Source organism: Cyclopterus lumpus, chromosome 13 (assembly GCF_009769545.1).
Source record: "Cyclopterus lumpus isolate fCycLum1 chromosome 13, fCycLum1.pri, whole genome shotgun sequence".
Lineage (NCBI taxonomy): Eukaryota > Metazoa > Chordata > Actinopteri > Perciformes > Cyclopteridae > Cyclopterus > Cyclopterus lumpus.
In genome coordinates this window covers 10,711,098-10,731,861 of record NC_046978.1, presented here as the reverse complement: position 1 = coordinate 10,731,861, position 20,764 = coordinate 10,711,098, and the positions used below count along the sequence as shown (strand labels likewise).

The 20,764-nt window shown below is 46.0% G+C and overlaps 1 protein-coding gene across 1 annotated transcript in view; it reads right to left on the bottom strand.

The window, feature by feature from the left end:
* Nucleotides 1-20,541, bottom strand: part of LOC117741409 (LHFPL tetraspan subfamily member 6 protein) — a 38,273-nt gene extending 17,732 nt beyond the window's left edge. The window contains exons 1-2 of the mRNA XM_034548444.1: nt 19,959-20,541; nt 18,623-19,113 (exon numbers count right to left, since the gene is read on the bottom strand). Coding sequence (XP_034404335.1) covers nt 18,623-19,007 — 385 coding nt within the window. The 5' untranslated portion in view covers nt 19,008-19,113; nt 19,959-20,541. The remainder of the gene's footprint in view (nt 1-18,622; nt 19,114-19,958) is intronic.
* Nucleotides 20,542-20,764: the final 223 nt, after the last annotated feature.

Below are 20,764 nucleotides of genomic sequence, written 5' to 3'. Positions count from 1 at the left end.
TTATTGGCGAGATCGTGGCAATGGCTGCTCTCAATGAGAAGCTTATGGGGGAAAACAGATTTTATCGCAGCTCTTTTGTTACCATGTTTAATGGGACAGGAAAGGAAGAGGGAAGAGATCCAGAGTGATGCATTAAAAGTCATTAGTCTTTATGGCCGTGCAGGGAACAAATGAATGGCTCTGCACCTTGTGATTTAGTCTGAAGGTCAGTTTTGACCCTTTCTATTCTCCTCCCTCTCATTTATTCATCCCTGTCATTCTGCATGCACGCTCTAGGTCTGTGCTTTTTGCATTGCAAGCAAGGAAACTGGCATTCCTCTTCCGTCTTGTTTTGCCACACCGCTGTGTCTGTGTATTTCCTGCCACCATACGGCTGCATCCTCCCCAGGCGTTGGCTCCTTCACCAACACCATAAGGCAAGGCCAACGAGACAGGCAGCGCTCCGCAAGACTCTCACAGCGTCTCCGTTATCCCGGTTTTATTTCAGCGATCTGATTACAGAGGGATATTACTGTATAGAATACACATACATACCGACTCATAAAGAATCGGGGCACAGAAATGCAGCAGAGCAATTAGACCGCCATGTACACAGACAACCCTCAGGAGGGTTTTCAGGTATGAAGCTGTTTGGAAAACCGTGCAGCTTATTTGAGATTTCTAAGTCCTTATTCTTCTAAAATTATACAGGTATAAGCAATAGCCAATGTGCATACTCTTTCTAAAATATAAACAAGCGTCTTGTGCATGAGAAACAGCGTCACTTGACTTGATAAAAGGGCTAGATGAACAAGGTCATCATTAGAAGAAAAAATCTTCGGAGGTAAAGGTTTGCCTGTAAGGCAAATAACCCCCACAATCCTTATCCCTACTCCACCATACGGCTTTTAACTCAGACAACATCCACTGGGAATGGACCGAGGCTGACAGCTGGCAAACCAATCACTGAACTGTGGGGAGCAATTCTGATGATGTTACCAGTCCAAATTCTCTCCACCCCAAACAAACTGGTGAGTTACTGCTTGTGGATGTCAAATAAAGTGTGATTCTGTAGCTGCATGGCTCATTTCTGACCAGTTTTCCTGGATAATCGATTAAACAATAACTATACCTATTCCGAAAGGAAGTCACGAAGGGCAGCTGGTGACAGCCAAGTGAGCGGCGTGTTCATCCAGTCAGGTGCTGGAATGGTTCATAATAATGGATGAGTGAAGGAGAGCACTGTCAGTCGCCGGTTGAATTCTCCACAAACCCCAATGAGTCAAATGTGTGGGTTGGCTGTGTGATGTGTTAGCAACCCATTTCATTCCAAAACGCAGACATTACAAAGGTGCAGTGCAGCAGTATTTTGATCGGCACATACTGAACCGCTGGACCAAAACTGTTGTTGCACTTCACCTTGGCATCGCAACACGTAAACTCGCCCATTATCTCCTCAGCTTGGGAGTCGGGCGGTATTGTGAGTGGTCGGAAAGAAGTCAAACATCATTTTGTGTATCCTGATTTTTGGTTGCATTTTGCATTTTGGCACCAGCAGTGTTAGACTGAAACCAACTTGTGGTGGAAGGAGGAGTGAAAACCAAATCTGGAGCCGTTAATTGATTTAGCAAACTGCGACGGCAGACAGACATGTCGAGTACGTGTTGAAGCATTCATACCCCAGTATCACACCTCATGTGTCGAATGTGCTTCTCCCTACACCCTCGTTTCAAATGAAAAGGTGTTAACACTCCACTTCTTCTGCACTGGCATCACGTTGCAAGGAAACTGAACTCTGACCCATTTTTAAATGAAAATCTTCCGCCTATGAATCAAAAGACGATATAAATGAAATCTGTGTTAAAAGGATAAAACTGTTTCTCTGATCATTTTCGGTCTTTCCACATGAGATGCTCACATAGAGCTCCTCTGCATTTGGCGGGGACGTACATGAAAGGCATTATGATGCAGTTACAGATACCGGTGTCAACACATGAGGAGTGACAGAGTCAGCACCGCCCCTGACATCTGTGACTGATTACAAGTTGTAATGTGCCGGTGATAAATGTGTGAACACGAGGCGGTGATGAATTTAACGCCGCTCCCCAAGGAACCCAAGCCTTCCATTACATGTCTTATTACTGCCTCCCGTTCCTGATGGCTTAATTGATCCTTGTGGGCCAACAAAGTAAATGCTCCTCCACCCATCCGGAGATCATGATACCCGATAGGAGGGGGAGGAAAAAAGAAAAGAAGCGTTTAACCCAACCGGCCCCTCGTTCAACATTCAATTACAGAATTGCGAGTGTCTCGTAACATCGAGCAGTTGCTGGTCCCTAAGGGTGAACGCAGCGTTTGATCGCTGGATGCAACGTGTTTTTTTCCTCAGCAAAGAAAATATGAAAATAGAGGCCACCGGTCTGATTGGCATGTCCTGCTGCCTGGGCTTCCTCTGCTGTGGTGCGTGCTAAACTGAGCGCCTTCATGGATGAATTCAGAGGAGAAATGCAAAGCATGGAGGAATAGCACCCACAGAGGTTGACCACAGCATATGCTGCCGCTTATTATTCCCTGTGTCTGCCTGTTTTCCATCGTATTTATAGCAGGGGGGGGGGGTCTTGATTTAGATCTTCTCCATCTGGTGATTTGTTGTAGGGATGAGTGCCACATCTTCCGCTCTCCAGTGGAATCTGCCCCCCCCCCCACACTCTGTGTACAGGCCTTTATTTAAAGAAGATGGTAAGTGAGATAGCAGGGCATTGCTCCTCTCTCCATCTTCTTCTCTGCCACCAGCTGCTGCTGCACAGTTTATGATGCTGGCTGGGAGGCATTGGGGGTGCATGAAGTGTGTGTGTAAGTGTGTGTGTGTGTGTGTGTGTGTGTGTGTGTGTGTGTGTGTGTGTGTGTGTGTGTGTGTGTGTGTGGTGCCGGAGGTGAAAAAAAACAACAAAAAAAACTCCAACTTTCTCTGCTGGTATGCAAAGATTCCACAGGCGGCCTCCAGAGCCCCTTTCCTTCCACAACCCTCCCCCCGCCTCAGCTTCCATCAACCTTCAGCAGCCCCTGAAAGGGCGGGGAAGAGAGTGGAGGTAACAGAGCTGAGGTTTGGGGCACAGAGGGGGAAGAGGCTGATTATAAGCCATTCTTACCCACTGACTTCCATGTCTGTGTCTCTTTATGCATCTATAGAAAGACGCGCAGGCATTTGTGGAGCAAATGTGAGTGGCAAAGTATTTGATTTCCTGTAAATGCACAGGAAATGTAGGGTAGGAAAACCAGCTACCAAAAGAAGATGTGTTTGATCTAATGAAGAAAAAATGACATAAAGGAAATAAAATTACAAAAAAAATAGAATTTGCTGTATATTCCAGAACATTTCAGCAGCACAGACATGAGCCCATTTCCGCTATAATTATATTTTAGAGGAGATCATAATACCTCTTAATGGTCGGGAAAGTCATTTCAACAGACAACTGGTAATGTGATCGTCTACCACACTCAATTCAGATCTTTCTTTAAAAGCCTTTATTTCATTACACTCTAATGTATTCTTTACTCAGTGTGCTTGTGCAGGGAGAAGTGGATGAAATGAGGGAACAGACGGTTAAAGATGAGCTACTATCTCAAATGCCTCATTTCATGGGCTATTTTTATGCTGAAAAAAACCCTGCAAAACTTTAAAATTGGGCAATTTCTGATTAATTAGCATCTGGCTTCAGCTGAAACGTGCCGTTTGTCTCATTCACTGAAGTGTTTGTTGAAGCTGTATTTGACTTCCTCTCGAATGGCTGGGCCCCCAGTCGCTCTTTCAGGGGCAACCTGTCATTCACTTTGGCACGATTGCAAGACTTTCTGAGTGTACTTGCCAGAGTAAATAACTCACCATGAGGCCGGCCGTCTGTCTGACGGAGCTTTAATGTTTAATGCTGAATTATATACAGGCCAGAATAATAATCCAGTATAAATAAGCACATACAGACTCCTAAAGATTCACACAATGCTAAAACAGACTGTAAAGCCCTCAAACTAGTCGGATAGAGGCATTCTGTGACAAAACACACATAAAAAAAGGAAAGAAAAAGAAATCACACAAATGACTTGCAAACACTTCTTTTTTCTTTGCCTTCCTGATTCTTAGCTCAGCCGAGAACAAACACCCTGATGGGGAGCATCTTTGGCTGCCTCTGCACCATGTGCCTGTGTTTGCAACACTGTGAGAATGATTGTTTGCTTTAATCTGGCTACGTGACAGAGCTATGACGGAAATTTGCAACCGGGGTAAGCCAAAAATATAAAATGTTGTTTCAGCAAATATTTCTGTGAGCAGCTTCCAAAACAAGATGGAACCCGTCGTGAGAAACAGGAAACGGCACAAACAGCAGAGCCAGGGAACGTAACCTCCCGGGCTATTTGCTGGCCGTCACCTCGGAGTGCGAACACTGTCACGCACGCTTGTTGCCGCAAGGCAAGAGGGCCGTCTTCACTTAATTTAAGAGTTTTACGCTCACTAATGGAGCCTGGGGGGGTGCCGGTGACCAGATGAAGGCTTTGGGGTTCAGCATCCCATTGTAGCTCTGCACTAGGCCGCACCCCGCCTGCAGTCTGTCTTGAAGACGGATGAGGCAATGGAGCTGGGCTCGGGGGCCCCCTAACTCCCTGCAGGGACCTCACTATTGGGCTGGTGGATTAGGTCTGGATCACAGTTGACGTGCCACAGCAGAAAGCAATGGGATGGTGGAGAGAGAGAGAGAGAGAGAGAGAGAGGGCAGTGTGTTTCTTCTCTCTATACTTCAAAAGTGGAGCAGCCAACGTGTGACCTCAGGGTTTGAGATCTTCAGAACCTTTCTATAAAGTCATATAAAATATATACATATATATTGCTGAAACAATTAGTCAAACAATGAATTATTCAATCGGCAAAAAAAACATTACAAACTAAATTATAAATCCTACTGTACTGGACTTCTGGTTGGACAAAACAAGCTGTTTGAAGGCGTCATCTTGGGCTCAAGGAAATGAGCTGCCACCCCCTGTCCGTATTAATATCACGGAGAGCCTGTGTGCAGCACCTGTGTGCACTGTTTAGGCTCCGAGAACATAATAATAACAGATCGTCCTTCCAATTGTTTCATATTATCACTGGCGAGACCACATTAGCAGCCACTCAAGCGACAGTAGCCCATTCACCCCCACCCCCACCCCCAATGATCACCCCAACACCCCTATCCATTACTGCTTCCTGAAGATATATAGCCAGCCATATACATGCCAATGAATCACAGCCCTGCTCTGCACGCGACATGTTGCCCTTGGTTAGGTGTTACTTCTTAAGCTCAAGGTCTAACAACCGAGGAGTAATTACCACAAAGCGGTGAGATAGAGGAGGATGTTAGAGGATGGTATGTTTAGCCGGAGTGCGGGCGTGTGGGATTGTGTGTGTGTGTGTGTGTGTGTGGTGGTGGTGGTGTGGGGGGGGGTTGGGGTTTGGGGGGGGGGGGGATCTTTAATTGCTCGACGCACGACCAATCCTTTGGGGTTTTTTTCCAGAAAAAAAATCTGCATGATCCGCATGTGAAGAATGAAGATTAACACAATAAACTGTGGAGAAACACATCCGGAGTACGCAGCGAGGCAACTAAAAGACATTCATCATCAAGTGCCAAGTAGTGGTCAGCCGGTAGCGGCAGAGAGGATCTATATCTCTTTTCACAGATCAATAAGTCCTGCAGACGGCCCTGTCACAAGCCCCGGGCCCGGCTCCTGCTCGAGTCTCCACCCTGCACCGACCTACCACTCGCCTCCTGTGTAACTGCCTGCGGGGCTTGCCAAGGATAGAAGAGCCCGCTCAGAACAACAAAGCCTCCGAGAGCAAGGACACTATGGCTCCAAGCTGACGGATCCAGAGCTTTGATCATGATTATTACAGATCAGGTGTCTTCATGACTCGGCGACACCCTGCTGAGAGCCCATCAGGAGGCGCGGCTGTTTGAATACTGTGGCTCGACGACAACACACCTCTAAATCCCTACGATACAAGCTGTCAGCTTTTGAAATGTCGTTTTGTTCAGTTGCCTTCCAAGAAAGAGGACGTTTGCGAGAACTCGAAAGGAAACGCTCGCCCAAAGAAGTATTTGAGAAACAATCAGTTACTTTACCCCATTTATGTATCTGTTCTTTCTCATCAACCCATGCAGGTTTTTACTTTGGGCTGCTATCCCTCCGTCACACGTTACAGCAGAGAAAACCATTCATAGTGACGTGACTGCGTTGGCAGTAATTGTAAAACACCAGTGCTTTTTCTGTTTGACGTTTGGAGTGCTATAAACGTTCTTTTCAAACTGAATGGACGTCGCCGGGGAAATCTACACGCGCCAGTTGGCAGTATCCGGTTGAGAAAAAAAAAAAAGTGCTCAGCTTGTCTCAAGTCTTTCACTGTAAGTGTCTCTGGAGGACGGAGAGCAAAGCTGCGGATTGACCAGCAACCACATATTTGCCACTTTTTCTTCAGTTTGCCCTTACCTTTTGGATTTGAAAGCCTAAAGAACAGGCTGAAAGTGAGGTTGACCAAGTTGTCAGATTTCATTTGAAAGCTGTGCCATTTAAATCTAAACTCTTGTTTTTTTCTCTTCTGTTTTTCCTGTCTCGTTAAAACACATATTTCCCATCCTAAATGGCCGTTGAATATATATTGATGCATTACAGTTATATGACTGCTGGCAGCATTAGAGGGAAACTCCAGCCCGAAACGCTGTATGCAGGTTTTTTTTAAACAATTGTTTGAACGCGGAAAACTCGGTTTCACAAATCTGTGGATTACATCAACTAATCGATATTGACTTAAATAGCTGTTTCAGGAATCGCTGAAAATGGGACTGATCAACTCAATCCGATTATATGTTTATATACTATCCATACTGGAATTTAAATTATTGTATCAAAAGCTTTACACTGTAGGATCTTTTTTACCAACTTGCTGTTGCACAATTCATTATTACAACAATGAATAACAATTCAGTTCATTCTATTTTATTTGACAAATTCAAGGAAGCAATGTTGAGGCCAAGCTTGATGTTGCTTTACACTTCAGAGAGCGATCCCACTTCCACACAGTGAGGCGTGAAGCCTATTGATTTAACACTCGTATCAGATCAGTACTCGGTATCGGCCGACAGCCCAAGCATGACTATCGGTATCTGGACTGAAAAAGCCGGGTCAGTGGGCCCCGACTAATCAAACCCCATTGCAGAATAGACCGATATAGCAGTCTCTCCAGCAGAGCAGACTGCAGATCAGCCACTTGAATTTCTATAAAGAGGTGCAGCTCGCTTGCTTCACAGTTTGATCTAAAAGTTGGTCATATGGGATGCATCCGCCAAGATACATAATACAAATTCTGCTCATATCCGAGAGAGGACATTTCCAGCACGGATCAACAGCCAGCAAGGCCACATGCTTTTCAGCTGTTTCTCATCTCTTTTGGCAGGCAAAATAATAATGGATAACTCATCTTCAACTGCATTGCCCGGGGAAATGGAAGCTCTCAGAGCTCCAGACACAGTGGAGGCTGGAGTGGAAGATGCTGAGATAATAATGGACATTTCGTGGCCAAAACCCAGAATGGTATGGCAGGGTCTCCGTCTCTGTATTTATTGACATTTTGTGCAAGCAGCCTGGGTCGTTTTACCAAATGGCTTACAGACTGACCTTGATGTCGCTGCTGTTCATGGGTGATGGGCAGTGCAACTACTGGATGACGGATGTCAAAGTCGCCTCCCTCTATAATAGCCACCTCTGCCACCTCACTTCAGAGAGCTGATGCAGTTACAAAAAAAAAACTGATGTTGGGTAGCGTTTCATTTCTGGGCGGGTCAAGTGAAAGACATGGATGTGACAATCAACAATCTGATATCAAGGAGGCGATCAAAATAATACAACCTACTATTTGCCCACTCTGCTGTGTGGCTGCTGTTTTATCAGCAGGCCTGAGTGCCTGACTTCTCCCCTTCTATTATCTCTCTCTTTGCAAGACATTCGGCATCCGTCATGAGTGAGGCTGAGTGCTTTCCGTTTGAAAAAGAAATTATAAAAAAATGCTCCGGCCAACCACTTGCTCTTGGTTATCTTCAAATGTCAGATGGTGAAGCCCATCGCGGTCAGGCTGAAACAAGTTGAGCACAACCGCTTTGAAGGACTTCATTTCCTGATCCAGCGGATCTCTCAGAGATCGAGCAATGTCGGGAAAAATAACATTGACTTCTGGACTTGTCAGAGGAGTTCAGCCAGCCACTGAATGTTGTTATGACAAGCAGTCAGCCAAATTTCCTTTTATTTGTAGGAAATGCAGCCACCTCTGGCAATGTTCTAATGCTTTTCCTTCATCTACGTGCTCTAGACAGGAAACCGCGGGAGGCAGGGAAGGAAGTTGCCCGCATTAGAGGAGCACTATCAGGACGGCCACAATAGTGACACATTCACTAATGATCAAGTCTTAGCTGGCGGTGAAGGAGATAAGGAGATGTGAGTGATACCACTGGCACCGCAGTTCGTACGCTTCACCTCCCAAGGGTTTGGATCCACGTGTAATCACACCACGTGTACAAATCCTTCCCTCTGCTTCACCCGACTCCTTTTTCTTTAGTCGTGTCTCTTAAAAACCTTGAGGTTCTATTCTAATTTCCCCCTGCAATGGCACTTCGGTGTGGAGTAAGCAATTGAGGTTCATTTGTTTCATTAAAAGAATAAAAAGCAATACTTCTTTCAGATGTTGGATACTAGAACAGCACAATCATTGCCATGAAAAAAATATCCCATTTTCACTTCTGAATTAATTTAGATTGCTCTTTCTGGCGACAGCATACTGTAGATGAAAGCCACGGGACAAAGCATACAAATGATGGTGGTCAGTGTTTGTATTATCTTGGAGCCACACACTGATGATTGACGTTTTCCTTATGTTGGAGAGTCTATAAAGCCAGAGAATAAGTCACATTTAATAAATTCGATTCATCCACACCATCCCCCGCTAGAGACAGCAGCTCGTGAGCCAGCTCAAGCAATAGCTGGAATATGTGATTAAAAAGCCATGGGTTCGGCCACAGTGTAACTTTAAATCACTCCCGTGGAAAGTTCCTGTTGTATTCTGATGCGACAGGAACTAGAGCCAGGTCCCCGTTGCCATGGGGACCCCCTAGCGAGCCCATGGGCCAGGAACTGGTTGTAGTTGGCTCGTCAGGCCTGGGAGAACAATACCGGGGGGCTCAGACTGGTCCAGAGACAGAATTAGTGCAGAGAGAAAAGTCACTCTGCTGGATCAAAGAGTGCCTTTGTTCTCATGCTCCCCTTTTGGAAAGCAGCGGAACTTTTGCAGCCGGCGCTTTTCATTTCAGTTTTCTGTGTCATTTTGTTTCGGTTTCATTTTGAACTCGTACACGGGTCAAGCAAGACTGAAGAGAACACAGAAAAGAGAACACGTGACTCAGGGTAATAAAGGGCATGGAAGGAGGCGGAGCGGGCATGGAGGGCAGGTGAGGAAAGAGATACGTTATCGCTGATGATATCAGTCTCACCACCTACGATATAGCTATTTGTAAACTGCCTTTGAGACAACTTGTCCCTCAGGTTTTAACTCCAACATTATTCTATGTCTCACAATTGTCTCTACAACACCTTTCCAACCTCAGACAGGTGTGCGCAGCTCTTCCACCAAGCAGTTTTTTCCATAACAACCCTATATAAGGGCATCAGCGCTTGCTGATCTTCTCAAACACATACAAATATGGGTAGAGCACATCTGCTGTCCTGTTTATAGCTCTCTCCGAGAGGGAGCTCCTCTCTCTGAGCATTCCAGAGACCTTGTGTTATGCTTTACGGCGCTGCATTCAAAATACATCCAGCCAGACTGTCTTACGGGCGTTCCATCTCTGGGCCCTCTTATCCCAGCGCACTTTCACAGCCTTTGTCTGCTGGCTAGATGGGGAAAATGCCGGACTTCAGGCTCTTTCTTGCCAGGTTTAGCTTTTTCGTGTCTTGTTTGGGTTCACAGGAAGGCCAGGCAACAAGGTGCCGTGTAACTGTTGAGTCTTTAATACAATCTGCTTGCGGAGGGTCACAATGTGCTTGTTGAGCTGAATGAACTCCAATCAGCAGACTGCTGGTGGTGTGTTGTTTATTGTATCTAAAGGCAACTTGTTGCTTAACTTGTTTATCTTCAGCAACAGAACACTGACAGAGAAGACTCGGGGGATGTCTCCAAATGTTGATCCTCCCTCCCTCTCCCTCTCTCTGCTTTGGGGCTGTACACCCTGCTGCTGTAGAAACCAGATCCTATAAGGGGGAGAGCCCACCCAACTGCAGCTGACCAGCTGGAATGAGTGTCTGGGAAGCAAAGCAGAACTGGAATCACAGTGTGTCGCCTTCCACCCAACCACTAAACCCTCCCTGGTCTCCACAAGCACAAACGTGGGCCACAAAATGGAGAATATTGTTCAGCTCGTGTCAGCCTGATAAAAACTGAGGCATGCATTTTTCTTTTTTCTTCCCCTGAGACATAATTTCATGCGGCACAATTACAGGTTTGTCATTTTATGATAATGACGGGAGTGACATTTTGCTTATTACTACACCAAGGTGCCTCTGATGGATGTTTCTGCAAGGCATCAAAAAAGCCCAGAATGCACATCCGATTCCTTCAAAGGATTTTGTATTTGTATTGATCACTAAAACACACAAATGCTCACTCTCTCAAGGGCCTTGCTGCCTCTAATTTATATGAGATGAATTCATGACGGAAAAATCCTCGCCTCTGCTAGCACGATCACGAGCTAAATATAGATTGTAGCCCGCTGCTGTTACGACAACAAGAGGAAAGCAGTGGAATGTATTCAACTCTAACACTTTCTCTTGTGCAACACATGCAAGCGCACTCATTAAAAGCCTCAAATTAAACTGGTAGTGGTTCTGAGGATGGGGGAGTTTTGGTGGAGGGGGGGCGGGGAGGGGGGGCACCAGAATGTATTTACCCTGAATTCCCAGCATTACTTTGGGCAGACAGTGAAGGCAGGCCTTGGCCCCAGTGCACAGGACATTAATAAACTCAGCCGCATGCAGGCTAAACTACCAGCGCTCTCAAACAAACACATATGGACGCAGGAAGCAACATCTTCACACGTTACGCGACTTTTCACGCGTGCAGCCCCGCCACCAAGTGATCCAACAGGCCGAGGGCCGCTGGGGACGGACAAATGCCTGTGCACAGGTGACCCCCACTCCCCCGTCCTCCTCTGATCTGATCTCCAGCTGCCTTTTACGCCACCTTGACCTGTCCTCGCAGTCTCTCCACTGAGGGACAATGCTTCCCTCCCGGAGCTGCACACTGACCCTGATGTAATTCACCCGAAGACAGAGGCGACTCTTTTCCACACATTACCGCCCATGAGGGCTCTGGCTTTTCGTGCAGCTCCTAATGCGATTCCTGGCCTCTCGGGGATAAGATGCAGGAGATGCTCCTCAGTCAAATTAATAGAGACATCCAGTAGTCAAAGTGGCAAAAAGGAGAAAAATGTCCTTGTTCTTAAGAGGGAATTTCGCATGGAAAGGACAGAGAAGTGTACAATACAATGTATATATGGTTTGAGGGAAAAGAAACTAAAGACAGGCAATTACTGTGGATTCTTATGCCAGGAATAGACTTGTCTCCCGGCTATTATACGCTGCCATTTTTATTCACAAATCCAGCCCATACTCTATTTCTTTGCTGGCCTGCTATTCGACCTATGAGATGGCAGCACAAAAGGAGTATTGACCCCACATTCCCCCTCACTAGGAGGAACAGGGTATAATTAACTGTAGTGTTAAAGGCATGATGCCTCTGAGACTGTAAAACAGGGTACGCATACTGAGCAAACTACTTCATCCCAAAGGACTCAGGCCCAATCCATCCAATCCATACCTATTCATTTATTCAGCCGACTCCTGGCCTCTGACTCCCTCCGAAATGTCTAACGGGTCAAATGTGAGCTTTCCATCTTCTTCATCTCGAATTAGATGTAACATGTCGGGAAGTTCAAGAAAACAGTTTTTTCTTCTTTCTCTTGTTCTCTCTTTGCATTTCTGTTCACACAGCGGGGTTTTATCTGTCACAGAAACAAGTCCTAAGATGGCTCAGACTACATGAAAGGGGTTTATTCTTGTATCTCTACCTGTGACTCAAGTATTGCTCACTGTAAGTACCGGCTAGTGCACTGACACCAAACATGCTCTCCGCGATGTGTGTCACCAGCGATACAGAAGAGCGGCGCCTCCACCATCTGTTAAGCATCTGCCTGAGCGGTGATTCACACATATTCACTGTTTTAGGTGTCAGTGATACGTGTTAGCAATTACTTTTCTGACTGCTGCGCTCCTTCTAGAGGAGCAAAGGAGAACATCCTGGGTAATTATCTCAGGAAACCAGCAAACTCTTCACAAGGAAGTGAATCTGCTTCCTGAGTTGCAATACATTTGTCAGTTAAATAGCAATTGTGATGGTGTAGGAATGCCGATGTTAGCAGTTAGTTGCTAGCATGGCTAACTCGTTGTGTCTAACCAACATCCACAAACTAAAAACATTAGTTTTGTTACAACGATAACAATGAAACAAAGAGAATCCTCACATTACAATATTGATTAGCTGGCCTGGAACCAGCAAATGTTTGACATTGTTGCTTGGAAATTATTTATAAATTACCAATTGATATCCCAAATTCTTTTATTGCCCACAACTGGCTCTGTGTTTTATAGCTGCATTAAAGCCAAGCACAAATGCAAACGTGCAAACACTTTTTTTGGAACAGTTCGGTTCCGAGTGACAAAAATGAGCCGATATGCAGCACGCCTGCTACTATGGCAGTGAAAACAATGACCTAACAGAGGAGCAGACTGAAATAACCCTTCTGTCTGTCCTTTGGTTGCCCAGACTTCCTGTTTGACAAACCTAAATCCCTGTTGATGCTGGGCTTTCCGCCCTGTTTCTCTCTGTTTCTGTTTCACTCTTTTTTTAATTTTTTTTTTCATCCGTTCACTCTTTCTGTCCTTCTGGCCCAGGTCCACCCTTCGGGTCACTGGCTCAATCTTTTATTAAATAAATTATGACAGACAGCGTTCACACCCACTGCAAGGAGGAGGAGGAGGAGAGGGAGGAAAGGAGATGGAGAAGGAGAGAGGAAGGACACAGAGGGGCGGACAGAAAGTAGAATTAGGGGAAAGGTGAAACAAGGCTGAAATAGAAAGTTAAAGCCTGAGAGAATTGTAAATAATACTGGAACCCGAAACGGTAGAAAAAAAGGGGGTGGTGGTGGTGGGGGGGGGGGGGAGGGGGGGGGGGACAGAAAAGGAGGTGTGAGTTCATCCTGAGAGAGTGATGGGTGAAGGAGAAAGATATAGACCAGAATGTTGGAGACCACTCTGACTCCAAACACCCTTGTGGTGATGTTGGTGAGGCTTTAGGGAACTGTATGTTGAGCAAAAATAGCTGCCGGGCTCAATGAGCCCATTACAGTGTTGCGAGAGGGTCTGCACTTTAGGTGATCAATCAACCCGGAGGAAGAGAGGTCCACTTTATAACCATCAGTGGCCGGAAACGCGTTCCAAAAAACATTACACGAGACTTGTGTCCATAGTGAAAAGGCCTGGCTTCCTCCTCCCAAACATCTGGGCCCAGTGCTATCTCATTAGTTGTATGCAATGCCTACATGACAGATGAGATAGTGTAGTCCATCATCGTCACATCAAACTGGCAGGCCTTTGAGGAGGAAGGAATACAGATTTTGGGGAGTAAAAGGATAAAAAGGCGCATCAGGGAGTATTCATCCATCGCTGAGGAAATGCCTCGCGATCCGACATCACTGTCAAGAGACACTGTTCCAGACAGAATCGCCCCCCCCCCCCCCCCCCCCCCCAGGAAACATGAGCTCTTCATCCCAAAGCCTTCCTCATGCGGATGCGATTTCATTTAGTTGCACCTCTTGAAAACGAGTGCTGATGGCGAGAGGGGAGTGGAAGCACACATCCTGGGACTGGGCGTGATCCAGCTGGCAGGAGCTCACAAAGCCGACACAAGGACAAAGCCCCCGGCTGTGGTGGTATGGCTCTCGAACAGGACAACACGCCCCTGTGCCAAATAGCCCTTGGCAACATCACGGAAGCCAAAATTGCAGACCATCCGTAATTTATTTCCATGTCTTTAAATGTACCACTCACACCCATGCCCTTGACGTACACTTTGTGGTAGCGCATGCAGATGTGGGACATTGCATTTGAACGACACATGACCAGAATGCTGTATTACATGTTACACTGAGGAAGGCAAACTTCGGTGAGACAGACCCAGAGTTGAAAGTATTTAATGTTTGTTTCATCCTCTCCGCGGCTTCATATTGTTCATTTACTGACATCGCACACCGGTGTGGGCAAACGAGATGCTGGCACGGAGATGTAAACAGAGCCAATCAACCAGCAAACAAAACAGAGGAGCTTTTCCAGCAGGCAACTGCTGCCAATTATTTGATGGTTCAGATCAACTGCAGCTTCACCGGAGGCAGGTGGGGGGGAAGTGTTCAACCAGCGCGGCCAACAGGCCCGTGCACCATATGGAGGCTATAAACCCAGCGCGTTGCGTTCTCTCACCCACACACATGTCCTTTTGTTCAGACAAACCAGCCCCATCTCCTCTTATTAAATGATGGTTCTGCTTTCACGTTCACATATCTTCAAACCCGCTTTGAATGAAAAATAAAAAATAAAATTAAATAGAGAGTCCAATTCACATGTTTTGAAAGCGGTCGAAGCATAAATCAAATTAAATGAAAAGTGTGTCATCTCTCTCTAAAAGGCCTTACGTAGGGGCATCACAAGGCATGTGGAAGAAAACCCACATTTTTCATCTTATTTCATCAAAGGACTGTCAGAACCCAGGGGGTAATATTTAATGTAATATACATTAAATGTCTCTAATCAATAATAAATGCTTTTTAGCCTATCCCAGAGCGATGGCATTGCAAATATCTGCTAAAACTGTGAAGAGTATTCGGCACTTCTCCCAACAATGACAGACACAATTAGACTGTATGGATTCCCTGCTGACCATAACCTTCCCTTATGGCAGTGAAATATGCTGCGTTGGGCTGTTTTAAACTTCTTCTTTTTTTCCCGGGACAGAAAACTTAATAATACAGGAGGTCACATGAAGTCCTCTGCTTGCACCATACAAACTGCCCCAACAAACTCCCTGCGAGAGGCCAAGTGCAGCCTCTAATGCATTATATTGTTTGTCCTGGTTATCGCCTTCAATTTGAAGGATGCGGCGGTTCATCACCTTCTCAATAAAACTATATTGCCTTTATCCTGCAGCCTTGCACAGCTATATCGCCTGACGTTTTTATCAAGATCTCAAGTGATCTCAGACCATCTGACATTCTCCGCGGGTCGAGGCAATATCTTTTGTAGATTTAAGGCATGTTTTAGAACAATGCTTTATCACTGCCTCTCCGAATGTGACTTGTGATGTTATTTGGGCTTCACATGCTGCAAATCAACCTTTGGAACCGTAGTTTTGGGGATTGATTGATTGGTTTGAAAGGGCAACGGGGTGTAGAAACTGGGTCTAACTTTGCAATTCCTGTTACCAAATGGACATCACCAAAACTTCAGAGGCCTCTGAACCAAAATATATATAATAATGACGTTACATCAGTGCACAGTCTAGATATAGCTACTTTAACATGGCTTTATAATTGAACTCTGGCTCTGGCACAGACCACTATTTAAAAGCACTCTCTTTTACAAATCTGGCACCCAGCACCGACTGTCTCTTTTTCAGCACGCTTCACACAAACTGACTGCTGCCTACTGGCATTCGTTCCCTTAACTCCAACTGCACCACCCGTCATTTCAGAAAATCACATTTTAAGTTTGTTTTCCGAGCCTTTTATAAGCCCCAGAAATAGTATCAGGTAAAAATAGTCCTCCCACGCATCATTATTCCTATTATTTAATTGGTGAGGAAGCAGACCCGTCGTCCAATCACAGAGCACATCAAAGTGTCAGTCATCATGAGGCGATCAAATAGCAAAATGTCAAAACAAAACCACCTGTCAGACGCAGAGAGGACAGTGAGAAAATAAACACCAAAAAAAGACACACAAGAATAAATTAAAAAGGCAGCTTTCGGTGCCGAGGGGAGATACAAAGTACTTAAAAAAGTTACACTGGGGTCTTGTATCGAGCCGGTGGAAAACACACGTTAAACAGCTTCCTCCCCCCCTGCTGTGCAAGACTCTGCTTAAGGAAGCCAAAAGACAAGGCGAGACTCTGCAGGGGAGGATGGGATCAAAATCCCTAACAACCAAATCAAAATCAAAAATCTTTCAATGTCTGAACCTCCTGTCTGTGCCACAGTGGATTGGAGCTCGCACCGCTGCATAACTAAGACAAGAAATAACCACACAGGCGCTTGTTTAGTGTAAACAGCACCGAGCGCTCAGGCCTTTGATTTATGAGCCAGAACCGTCTCATAGTATCATAATCAGACGCAAACTCTCCGGCCCGTACAGGGAATCTGGGCCTTTTCCATTAGCAATTAACCAGCTCCGGAGCAACTTGCCCAGAAGCAAACTGGGAGAAAGCTGAATTACAAGACGTAAACAACAACAGGAGCAACAACAGTTTCAGTCTGTGCTGCAGCTAATGAGATAAAGCGCTGATAAATCCTTTCTGCTCTAATCTATTTTTATGGAATTGAGATAAATTACAAGGAGATATTAAAGTGGATGTTTTCCTCGCGGCGGCCCAGAGGCCCCGGCCTCTCTGGTGAGACACTCTTCATTAGTGGCCAACAATAGGAGCAGAGGAAGCACAAAAGGAGGAAGACACCGGCTTTAGACCGGGAACCATGAGTTGTTTTTTTCATCTGGCGAATGTGAAATGGCCTCATTTACTCCCTCTTACTGTTCCCGCTAATTGTTGAGATTTGATCACATGTTTCAGTAACAGTTAGGTTACACCACCACACACACACACACTCACCAGCAGGTCCTCATTTCACAGCGAGATTCTCAGTTAATAAGAAGTGAATGCAGAATGTTTTACTCATCTTCTTCTCTCCCAATTTATCCAGACATTTCTCCACTCTTTGCGAGCGGTAGAAGACAATGCACGGAGGAGCCCATCGAGCTTCCCAATTGTGTCATTTCCCATTTGCCCTTCAGAGACATCTCTGCCCTTTGGCTCGCCAGCATTCAAGTTAAAAAGAACTGAGCGGTGCCCCTTGTATTCGACCCCGCCTTCCTCCGCTGAGAAATTGCAAGAAAGACAGACAGGATTTTCTTTTTTTTTATCCTATAACCAAAAATAGCATCTTGCTGTAATACTCTATGTATGGGGTTGCTGTGAGCTTAAAAGGAGCTCTCCTTACATAAAAGTGCTCATTTCTGAATAAGCCAGCCAGCCTTCACCTTAATCATCCTCCATATTATACATCATTAATACTGACGTTCCAAAAGCGGCTAAGAACTAGGACATGACACGTCCTGGTGGTCCTCTATAGATTTATCCTTCTGGAAGAAAAAAAAAAGAAAAAACCTGGCAGCTCTGTCAAATCTGCCTGCAACCTGCTTCTCTGTCACATCATGTTTAAAGCCCGGCTGAAGTGACGGGGATTGTTGGGGATACCCGCACACAGTATGTGAGCAAATGCTTTTGAGTTGGTGAGAGGGCCGGAGAAACATGCAGCTTCAGTGGAAGCCTTCGCTCAGACCTCGCGTCCCGGGGAGAACGCGCACAAAAAAGCCGACAGTGCATACAAACAACGCTGCTGCCGTGCTTATTGCCATCAAACAAACAAACAAAACAAAAAGGCATTTCCATGGCCAGGACTCCCATTTTTGCAAAGAGAAGGAGAACGGCCGTGGGTCTCTCTGCAACTCGAAAGGATCAAATCCACAACATATTTTGGGCACGCCGGCTCGATTTTCCATCATTTCATCAGCTGAACTAAAAAACTAAAAGGTATGCATTGATGCCAAAGTCTGCTGCACATAAGAGAAGAAGTAAAATAGTCCAAACTGTCTTAGTTGAGACCAATGCCACGTGTTTGGCGCAAACACACTTGATGTGAAATCAACAATTCAGTTTGTAAATGGGGTATTTCTTTTTGAAAACCTTCTTTTAAATGTTCATTCAATGCAGAATCGCGTGTGTGCTATTTTTAATCTGCAATCAGGAGCTAAGAAATGTAAACGGACCCGATGTCTTTAGCCGGGCTCCATTCCTTGTGGAGCCAAGTGTCTGAGGAAACAACAGCTTTTCTGGGCCAACAGCAGGTTTGTTGGCCAAGACAACTGGAGCCGGAGGTGAAATGTTCACGGTTCATGAGATTCCTACGCCTCCTTGTTCCCTCGCGAATGTGATCCCGTTTCCTGAAGTTGATCACAGCCATTAAAACCTCACAGTTCTCTATAAACATCTCAGCAGTTCAATGCAAAGCAAACCGCCAGGACTTATGTGATTTGAGAGATCAAAACTCCTATCTCCTCAGAATTCTAACCAGAGCCTCGGCTCTGCACGCCTACAGTCAGAAGAGAGACACAAAAACACAGAAACATCAACTCACCTCCAACAAACTGAATGCCGCCGGCCACGCGGCCGATCGTACGCGAGATGAGGTCAGAGATGCAGCAGCCCATGAGAGCTGTGAGGGCCACCAGCAGGAGGAGGCCGCAGCCCACGCCCGTCACCACCGTGCAGATCCTCCACTCCAGGCTCGGGATGCCGAGGAAGGAGGCGTAGCGCCCGCACTGCTCCAGCATCACCGTGGCCTGCCTCTCCTCGTCCCTCACCGGGTAGGAGCAGCGGCGAAACGTGCCAAAGGACACCGGCTTGTCCATTTGCGTCCCCAGCAGCCAGTAGGGCATGAAGAAGCCAACGCAGGAGGCAGCGGCGCACAGCAGGGACAGCAGGGCCCAGATAACACCTGTACATGTCAGACTAGACGCCATGGTAAACAGCCTGCGAGCGGTTCACACAGTCCCGGACCCAACAGCAGTTATATGAGCAGTCGCAGTGTGGTGGAGCGGCCTTCACCTTCTCAGTGACTCCCGGCCCCTGTCAGGAGGGAGAGACGCAGAGAAGACAGAAAAAAGTCATCTGTGGGAACAAGTTGATTGCTTTTGGAAGACCTTGAACAGCCAGGACAGAATGAGAGTGTTATTACTTATTAGTTTGTCAGGTCTTACCCCCCTCCCCCCTCTTTCCTGTCCTGTAGTGCACTGAAGGATTCTTCCTAAGTAAGCAGATAAGTATGCTGAACAAAACTCGTCGTTTAATAAGAGGCACAGCTATCCGATATCTTCAATACGATTAGGATTCGATTCATGACGAATAGCAGACACAATTCAGCAATTATCAAACCCAGGCCGACACGTTATCAACTCAAGTATGCTGAGGGAAAGCAAGGTTATTCTCTTTTTCCTTTATAATCACCCAAGAGAAATAAATAAATAAAGCATTCTAGTTAATTCACAACATGCAGAGCATTTAAGGCATCCCTGAAAATGCATAACGACAACCAGTATACCCCAACAGGTAGGCTATTAACTGGTGATATCACGTGTGGTTACTTGTGAATGTAGTTTTATTTTTAAAACAATGTTAACTATTGTGCAAAACGGCAACAATCATCAGTATAATACACTTGATCATTATAGTACACACATATCAGAGCACAACTGGAACAAGTGTGGGACTATAACAACGAATGAAAATGCTCAGCAAGGAGCAGAGGAACTGGACACGCAGTTTGAGGACGCGCTCCCTGCAGGAGCAGCCGCGACGGGAACATGCATGCCGGGGTTTCTTCCTTCGGGGTGACCTCACGGAACGCGCTGTGTTATCGCAGTGCTCACACCGCCGGAATGCAAATCATGAAAACAAGAAAAATAAGCGCTTACATGTCGGGAGAGCTCCGGAACAAGGTGCGCTCGGTGTCCACTGCGAGCTGATTTCCATCTGCTGACTCCAGCTGTGTCGGCTCTCAAAAGCAAACTTTTTTTCTTCAGTCGAGGAAAAGAGGAAAGAAATGCGTTCGGCCGAAGAATGTTGATTCCCCCCACCCCCCTGGACACACACACAAATATAAAAGTGATGGCAGAATCCGTTCACAAATCACTTCCTTCCTCATCAATATATTTAAGCGAGGCGAAGATCAATTATTCACTCCTATGCGGTGCAGAAACGTGCAGCGCGGACTGACTGGCTGAAGTCCCCGTTTGCACATTCCTGGTTAGAGAGAGAGAGAGAGAGAGAGAGAGGGTCGGATGGAGGGAGGCGGGGAGGGGGCGAGTCCATGAAACACTCTCGGGAGACGACCATCAATCACACAAATCCCCACCCAGGGGCTGGACTCACCGCGACTATCATTCCCCTCATGCTTCTGATGCATTCAATGGTGCCTCGTAAACTGCTGCACTTGGAAATAACCATCCCGCATCTAGTAAAGCTCGAGTTGCCGTGGCGAGGAAAGGAGGATAGGTTATGAACGTATTGGTGTAGCAGTCCGATAGTATTTTCAGCACATGGTAAATATTCGAACTAGTGAATACTTGCAAGTATTTGGTCTTTTTCATGGAGCATTTTGTAACAGTAGGGACTTTGAGAGAACGGATGAGAGCTCACATATTGTGTATCATATATGTTTAGTCTGCCTTTGTATCTTAACGTCTTGAGACAGAGTTGGAAAAAGTGTTCTCACATTAAC